Source organism: Amia ocellicauda, chromosome 11, assembly GCF_036373705.1.
Source record: "Amia ocellicauda isolate fAmiCal2 chromosome 11, fAmiCal2.hap1, whole genome shotgun sequence".
NCBI lineage: Eukaryota > Metazoa > Chordata > Actinopteri > Amiiformes > Amiidae > Amia > Amia ocellicauda.
In genome coordinates, this window is record NC_089860.1 from 34,553,869 (window position 1) to 34,563,176 (window position 9,308).

The following is a 9,308-nucleotide window of genomic DNA, read 5'->3' on the forward strand; positions in this document are numbered from 1 at the left end:
CATACTGGATGTTTTTCCCTTTTCACACCATTCTTTGTAAACCCTAGAAATGGTTGTGCGTGAAAATCCCAGTAACTGAGCAGATTGTGAAATACTCAGACCGGCCCGTCTGGCACCAACAACCATGCCACGCTCAAAATTGCTTAAATCACCTTTCTTTCCCATTCAGACATTCAGTTTGGAGTTCAGGAGATTGTCTTGACCAGGACCACACCCCTAAATGCATTGAAGCAACTGCCATGTGATTGGTTGGTTAGATAATTGCATTAATGAGAAATTGAACAGGTGTTCCTAATAATCCTTTAGGTGAGTGTATATATATATGTGTGCTGCTTAAATGTTTAACTGAATCATCAACGTTGATCCGCCGTTGAAAATTCCACGTCAATTCCATTTGCAAATCCAATCAATTTTCAATGTATATTCAACGTTTAAATATGACATTGAAACAACGTTGTTTCTAATGTATTTTGCCAGCTGGGATAGGACCAAAATCACACACACGCAAAACCAAGAGAAATCAATGTGCAGAAATCACCTCACAACTAAAATAATAGAAAGACTAGAGAGAGACTTATTTTATTTCAGGTATCCTTCCTTACTGCACAAGCATCCAGATTTACTTTTCTTCCAGTTGCTCTATGCCAGTGCAAAGTATCCCCCTTTTGTTCCCTCCTGTCCGCTTCTCCAGCGACACTCCGCACTGCACTCAGCACAGCGCTTCTCCTGCAATTCTCTTTATCTTGCAACACATGGTGGGATAGTGGAGGACCCAACGTCCACATAGCAGGTAACTAATCCATATACATCTACCACAGATCAGAGTAGATTTCCAAGCAGAGCTCACTTGAGGAAAATATCCGTCAACAAACTGTTTTTCATTTTAGATAATGAAGATGAAAAGAGGACTACAACCATCCACGATGACGACCACGAGGCTTTGCATGTTCGTTTGGGAAAATTAGATGAGAAAACTCACTGTTTCCGCTTTTACCCCCTGTCAAACAGCCCCCAGTCCCAGCATGGTCCATTGGGGGCTCCATTGGGGGCTCTGCAGGGGCGGCTGGTGAGGAGGAGCGGGAAAAGTGAAAAGAGTTTTGAGAGTGCGATCATCTCCTCAAAAATAATCCCAAAAGAGTGTTTGATGAAAGATAGTTACGTTATTTATAACGTTCCTGTTACATTAACTGCAGGGAACGAAAATTTGGCTACAATATGACTGGAGAAAATACAACGAGCAACATCTGAAGAGTGAAATAATCTGAATTAGGTTTGTGTGTTTATTTCTTAGACAAACATTTGAAGGCTTTGGAGGTCAAATAATTATTTGTAAGTAGTATGTAAGTAGTCCCTGATTATTATATATTCTTAGAGTAACAGTTAAGATTCCTTATTTGTTTTAGTAGACTAAACATAAAGATGACTAAAATGTGATTATATCTCAAAAATCTTAGTCGACCTGACAAAACTGTTGATAATAATTAACATTATTTCTAAGACGGCAGTTGAGCACAGTTGTCAACTGAGGTGAATGTGGATGCAGGCTGGGGTGAACACTTTTAAAACTATTTAGAAACAGGGCCTCAGATTCAAAGTGGAGTTTGGTGCGCAGAGGAAGGATTTTGAATCCGTCACTGCCTGATGGCACACAGTTTGTAAGGGTTTGGTGCATTGGTGAGGCCAGGGGTTGGCGACAGGTCCACATCTTCAGCACAGATGCCCGGAGGCAGACTGAATTTGAATCTCTGGAGGAAAAGGGTGAAGAACAGGAAGAGCTCCATCTTAGCCAGGGTCTCGCCCAGACACACTCGGCGACCTACAGGACACAAAGACAGGGACGTGTGGGATGGGATACACATCCAGCAACCCCAAAACAGTGGAATCACCCCCATTTTTTACACAGTGCTCTCCTACCCTTTTGGTATTATTTTCCACCTTCCCTGTGCACAATGCACAATTTAAAGCTTTGAGACACTGATTTACTTGCCTGATACATTCTTGCACCGGATGTTGGTGGGTTTTGTGTCATATCCTTGTACAGGTCAGTAGAAGGTGATTCTAACTTGGCTACCCAACATGCATGTTGTGCTGTAGAACACTGACCCAGAACATTCATGGCAGTCACTGCAGTCCCACAGATGTGTGATGTAAAATATTGGCATTGAACTGCAGTCAGGCAGAGCCCAGGTCTCCAGGCTTGAGTAGCTAGTCATCCCTAACCATACTTGAAAATTGACATTGATAAGGCTAAGTTAAGGATATGGCACTGACCTGCTGAAAAGGGCATGAAGGCTTCTCTCTTGACAAATTTTCCCTGAGCGTCCAGGAAGTGCTGTGGGTTGAACTTGTGTGGTGTCTCCCAGTGGTTCTTGTCAAAAAGCACAGAGGTGAGCAGAGGAATGACTGGAGTGCCCTGTGTGGGAAAGTTAAGGTTTATTTTACAAGAAATAAAATACAGTGGAGGCATCCCACACAGCCCAGTCTAAAAACCGACCAAAATGCAGGAAATGTGTCACAGTGTGCGCTGTCTGTGTGAGGTGGACTGCTGTGTCGGGGAGGCTCACCTTGGGGATTCTGTAGCCCTTGAAGTCAATGTCTGATTTGGTCTGATGTAGCAGATTCATGGGGACCACATTAGCAAACCTCTGGATCTCATGCAGTACTGCGTCAGTGTAGGGCATGTCCTTGCGGTCCTCCACCCTTGGGGGGCGCTCTTTCCCAATCACTGCTTGGATCTCAGCATGCACCTTCTCTATAGGCAGGGAGAGAAGAGACAGTCCATGGTATTACAAGCGAAGGTGCAGGGTGCAGACAGTGGTCTGAGGAGTTCGCAGCCCTGGACTACACTGGAAGTGAGTGTGGAAAATGGGGAAGAATTCATGGCAAATGTCCTGACATTTATTTTCATACTTGCAAAATACACAATGTGTATATTATGTGTAAATCCCTGGTAGATAAGTATTTCCAATGATTACTAGGAGTTAAATGATGAATTTGATAGAACGAATGCACTGTCTGTGTATTATTTTCCCAGGGTATTCTGCTTAAATTAAGACCAATAGCCTTTAAACAACAAATAAATTGGCTATGCATCTTTCCAGGACCAGGGATGGGGCCCGATTTGTATGCCTACGTTTAGATGTAGACTAATAAGGAGACCCACTAGAAGATCAGGCTAGAGGCCCCCAGAGCTTGTGTCTCGACTCACCCTGTATATGAGGGTACTTCATCATCATTAGAAGTCCCCAGCGCAGAGTGGTGGACGTTGTTTCTGTTCCTGCAGCAAAGAGGTTCATTGCAGTGGACACCATGTTCATCTCATGGAAATAAGTATTTGGGTTTTTAGCTTTCTAAACAGAAAAAAAGCCATGATATATGAGATGCTTAGGATGTTATATGGCTGCCCCAACCCACGGTAAAAAACTGTAAAGCGAATTACTTCAGTCTTAGACTGAGATTAAATCAAAAGGTTTACCCACCCACTAATAGAAAACTACAGAACTGTACTCAGTTGCGGCTTCATTTTTAGTAAGATGACACTTTCTTCTATTCAGAAATGTAACCACTGTAATGTACAGGTTTGTAGTTTGCTATTAGCTGGTGGGTCAAAGTTTTGATTTAATCCGGCCCTTAGTCTCTTTACATTCATAAAACGCCAGTATGAAATCATGCAGGTTTTATATGTTTCTTCAACTCATCACCTGAGAAAGTCGGAAATATATTCATAAATCGGAAATAGTGTATATTCTTTACTCTTTAGATGTGGATGGCAATGCATCTTCTTGCTGCTTCTTCTCTTTTGTAAAAAAACTGTTTGATGGACGTTTGCACAGTGTTTTTTGTGTTCTGTGCCTCAAACAAGCTAGTGATTTTTCTAGCAAACTGAAACCTTCTGCCAGTTGATTGGTGGTAAATTGTTTTGGTTCCTGTCTATAGTCAGTGACAGCCTAGCTACATATCGCTAACACTCACTTATCCTTTCCAACACTTATCGGCTAGATGTCTGGGTTTACCATAACCGGAAAAAGAAAAATGCAAGCACTTTGTTCGTATGTTCGAAAGTTCATAAGTCGGGGACGAACTGTATTATTACTTATTATTATTATTAGTTAATTAGGGGCCTCTGATATACTATTGTTTTGTAAATACCAGTGTGCCTTTGAGAACTGCATACAGAGAAGTGTTGCTTCTTGGATATATCTGTAATTCTGCTCATGTCACCTCCCAGTGTGTAGCAGTTTAAATCACCTAGCAGATTTATAATTTATATTTATATACTCAGCAATATGTGAAATTGGGGCACATTTTTGTGTGTAGTTTTATTAAGCAGCTGCTTTATCAGTCAGTCCTGCCGCCATATTCATTGTGTTATTCTTAGAGGAAGAATTTGGCTGTTTTAAAACTAATTCACCTGTATCATCCTGAAATAGATGTTATTTAATTTAGAAACAGGGTTGACTTTGTGTTATACAGCGTTACATGTAATAAATAAAAACATAACAGCAGGTAAGCAGGTGTTAAGCAAACACTACCCAGACATGTAGGTGTTGGCGAACTCCCAGAGATTAATCGAGAAATGTTTCAGTGTCCCTTCAATCAATAAACAACAAGGATCTAAAAGGACGAGATGCGTCAGACCATCTCCTACAGTTTTAAACCTTTAAATGCTTCTCCAGGACCAGAGTCACAGCAAGATATTTGGCATTAATATTAGGATTAAAATATTGAAAGAACATCACCTCCTCCTGCTGTTTGACAATGAAAGTGTCAATGAAGCTCCTCAGGTCGTTTCTATCCACAATGTCCTTGCGCTCATGGTAGTAGTTGGAGAAGAATGTACGATTCTCTAAAACATTACTGGATAGTTTTTTGAAATTGGCAAGAAAGGACCCCAGGAAAGGGGAGATGTCGTACAGCTGGAAAACCAAACACAACATCAGGATAAATGCCATGACAGTTGAAGAACATCGTCATGAGACTTAATGACAACAAGGATTAAAGACATATGAGAGGTGTACAGCTTATGTATTATTGAAATAATGCAGGTGTTGGTAAGAGCATTCACTAATATGGAACAAAACAACTGAACGTGAACAATATACAGTCATCTTATGAAGGTGCAAATATTATTGGCCGGACTCCTTTCCATCTTGCAGGGTCAGTATGAAGGGGAGGAATAAACTACCTTTGACTAAGAGTTAAACCAGGGTTTACAAGATGATCAAAGTAAAGAAAAAAGACAGACATATCTAGTTAACTTTGGCCAGGCTGAAACCTGGGCCTGCTTTTTTCACTTCTCCTGGAAGAGGTCAAACCAGAACCCGATCAGTTCTGTCAGGGAGGTGAAATTACACAACTTATCCAAACTGAAAACATGAACTGCATTTTGAATGAATGAGCCTGACCCAACTTTAATTGCATGTGTTTACAGAAGCATGTGATTTGTGACCACACAGTATTATGGAGAGGACAATGTCCCTGGAGTCCCATACCCGCATCGCAGGGGAGGTGACGAGCTTAACATTCTGATTGACAAGTTGCTGGAGTCGTAGGAACTGGGGGTCGCTGTAGTCAAACCGGTCTCCAAACACAATGGTGCAGATCACATTAGACACCGCTGAGTTGATGTTAATGATGGGGTCAAACGGGTCACCTTAGAGGAAACACAAAACACGGAACACACTTACACAAGATCTAAAACACTCAGATCATATCCACTCCCTCAGACCTAAAACAGGGTCCTCTATCAGCATCAGTTGCACACCCAACGGGGAGGAAATGCAGTTGCCATGTTTAACACTTACACATACCCAACATAATGTGCACGAGTAGCAGTTTATGAGTAGAGTCAAGGCCCTCACACCTTCCGGTAAAGACCCCCAGTTGATAAATCACTAGTCTCCACGGTCAGGAATTCATCTGCCGGCCACCCCCAACACCTCAATTTCTTCCACCACCCGGTCGACAATTTGCCAGCGCAACCCCTCCCTTGCGGGCCACCCTCATCCCACTGTTGTGACCCTGCCACTTTAGTGTTCTGTGCACAGGCCTGTCTAACTATATAGATTACTGGTTTAATTATTTAAAATTAACATGATCGCCAAAGCATCACAGGCCAAGATTAGCACTAGTTGGGACTAGCCAATGTAATTGTAGGCTGGGCAGTGCAATCGAGTGATAATCAAGGTCTGAGAAACCGTCTGAAGCACTAGAACAATTGGCAGTCAATTGAAAGAAATGTCTCAGAAAAACAGAACACTACTACTATGTACCAACTAGCAAAGGTCAACAAATTAAGTTGAATAACTAATTTACTTAACCCAGAATACAACATGTTTAACACTTGCAAACTCATGCCAACTTGCTGATAAGAAAAACAAACCAAACTCTCATGTGTTTCTATGTAGTAATTTATGTGGCCCTTAAAAAAAACATTAAAGTTGTTGAGTTTCTCAGGAAACTGTGGAATCTCCACCAGAGACATCAAATATTTTTTGTTTTGTTTTGATTTTAATATCTAAAATAAATATTCTCTGATACCTTTATGTGACTCAAAGACATCCAACAGACACTGGGCCTCCTCCACTATCCTGTCCTCGATGGTTCTCTTTCCCATGCCGAAATCCCGCAAGGTGGAGAGAGTAAATCTCCGCATGGTCTTCCATGACTCCCCAGATCCAAATACGACGCCTGGAAAAACAAGAAGCATAATGAAACTTAAATATGCTCTCAATGTTCTGGGTTTTCCTTGTCGGCAAAACACAGCTGCATTCCCCATCTACAATAATTTGTCCCTCCAGTATCAGTGTAATGAAAATAATCATAAAGTTACGTCACCATTACAAACATAACGTTCACGATGCGTGTTTCACAGAAAGATTCAAACTGTAGCTTATGGTTCCTGTTTGTTTTATCATGCAGTCACAATAGTCTAGTCTGTTTTATAATATACATTTAATTTGATAAAAAAATTAATTGTTTTATTATAGACAATTATTATATTTAAAGCTTTTCATATACAGTAATGCCATCTAAAAGTAATGTATATTTATGGATTGAAAGTTTGTAATTGGAGGCATTGTAAAATCAGATAATTTTATTCTATTTGATTTTCATATTGATTTGTCATGACAAATGTGTAAGCAATGCCATTCAAATTAGCAATCATAGTGTTGCATATTAATTTTGAAAATTGTATAAAAGTTTAAGCAGCCGAAATTGTCTCGGTTTATGCCTTTTAATTCTTAATTTCATTACACAAAACATTTTTTTCTGATCTTAATCACTGCCGCAAAATTCTGCAGAAAACACTGTTTTTAGTCTTGGGGGACTAAATAATTGTTAAACCCCTAGGCCTGAATTATGCAGCGGGTTATCTAGGCTACTCTGAAAACTGGAGAAACTTCAGCTTACAGAATCTGGTTCCTAGGTAAATGTCGTTCCTGCCTGGCAAAGGAAAGAAAAGGCTGCCAATTAAGCAACAGGCATTCTGATTTATTACTCATCTCTTGGGGAAAAATGTAAGAAAGTACTGAAAGATATCAATTGACTAAATCACCAAACCTTCTTTAACATGTTTTGTCTCATTTTGAAAACTGAGTTTCATGTGTTCTTCTATGTACAAGTGACCCACAGAAACTATAGGAAGAAAACATTAGTTACCGGTGCCCTTTCCAAACATTGTGGACACACGCGTCAGGCCTCTCTCGCCGAAATCATCTGCCCGATTCACCAAGGCCTCCTTCACTGTTTCATATCCAGTCAGGACCAAGTACTTATCCCTTCCCATGTGAAAGGTGAACACATTGCCATACTTCTCTGAAAGCTGTGGCAGGAGAAAGAGGAGAGAGAACAGAAAATCAGTCCAAGCTTGCCTCAGACTCACCAATAGTCTTAATTCCCTAAAGTCCTCACCGCCTTATTGGGTTTCAAATAACCAGGTGAGTCATAAGAGGAGTTGCTTCTAACTGGAGTGAGGTTGTTAGTGGAGTTCCACACGGATCAGTACTAGGGCCTTTGTTTTTTCTAATCTATATTATTAATGATCTGGACTCTGGGATAGTTAGCAAACTTGTCAAATGTGCAGATGATACTAAAATAGGTGGCTCAACAGATACAATCTCGGCAGCACAGGCTATTCAAATCGACTTAGATAATATTCAGTTGTGGGCCGACACCTGACAGATGAAATTCAATGTGGACAAGTGCAAGGTATTACATGCAGGTAACAGAAATGTCCACTATAATTACACTATGGGAGGAACAGAACTAGATGAAGTAACGCATGAGAAAGACCTAGGAGTCTATGTGGACTCCTCACTTTCTCCATCCAAGCAATGTAGGGAAGCAATAAAAAAGGCAAAAGAATGCTAGGGCAGGGGTTCCCAAACTTTGTCTGCCCAAGGACCACTTTGCCAACCAGATTCTGGCTGAGGACCCCCACCTACCAAAAATGCTGTAAGTGCCTCATTATACTATATGTTAATAAAAGGAAAAACAAAATGTGAACACTCACCTGACATAAAGTTTCATGAGGTTTCTTCAAGTCCAGAATATTGAGATTCCCGATCACAGGCCAGGCAGCCGGGCCGGGGGGGAACCTGTAAGCAGACTTGGATGGTTTGAAGAGAAGGTAGAAGAAGGAGGCTATCGTTAAAATGAAGACCAGAGACACTGTGACAGTGTTCGCCAGCAGAACTGCGATCACAGACATGTTTCCTTGTAGAGTTCCTCTTTGACTACAGCTACTCCTATACTCGTACACCTGCTTATATATAGGTTAACCTTTGAGTTGAACTAAATACATAAATTCCATTATTCCTTCACCCTTCCCACACTAAGGTAAAGGTTACAATTATGTGCCAAAGTATTCAAGGTCACACTTTATAATAAGGTACCGTGATTCCTCCTGAATTTATATATGAAGACTACAGGATAAACACATGAATATGTCATGCACTTCATCTGTGTTCTTATGTTAATCACATGTATAACAGGGTTAGGGTTAGGAGTCATGTGCTCGGATGATGGCCATGATGTATTGATGTTTAAATCCTATGGTATTCATATATTAATTTATGAGGAATTACATTACCTTATTGTAAAGTGTTACAATATTCACAGACTTAAATGCTTAAACCTTAAAAACACAGCACTTGTATTTCAGTTTAGCAATGCAACAGAACGTGTGAAAACACATACAGTACAGGTATACATATACACAATATAGTCTTGAACTGGAATTGTATTAACTTGCATATTTCACATTCATAGACCAAAAATGTTAAGAACTCACAATGTATTGTTGT

At 40.5% G+C, this 9,308-nt stretch overlaps 1 protein-coding gene across 1 annotated transcript; it reads right to left on the reverse strand.

Moving 5' to 3' along the window:
- Positions 1–563: 563 nt before the first annotated feature.
- On the reverse strand, positions 564–8,749 carry LOC136763542 (cytochrome P450 2K1). The gene is made up of 9 exons (XM_066717609.1): positions 8,516–8,749; positions 7,663–7,825; positions 6,541–6,690; positions 5,493–5,653; positions 4,740–4,916; positions 3,209–3,350; positions 2,565–2,752; positions 2,272–2,413; positions 564–1,816 (listed from the first exon to the last, which is right to left on the reverse strand). Exons 1-9 carry the CDS (start codon positions 8,711–8,713, stop codon positions 1,632–1,634), a joined length of 1,506 nt encoding a protein of 501 aa, XP_066573706.1. The 5' UTR covers positions 8,714–8,749; the 3' UTR covers positions 564–1,631.
- Between the last annotated feature and the right edge of the window lie 559 nt (positions 8,750–9,308).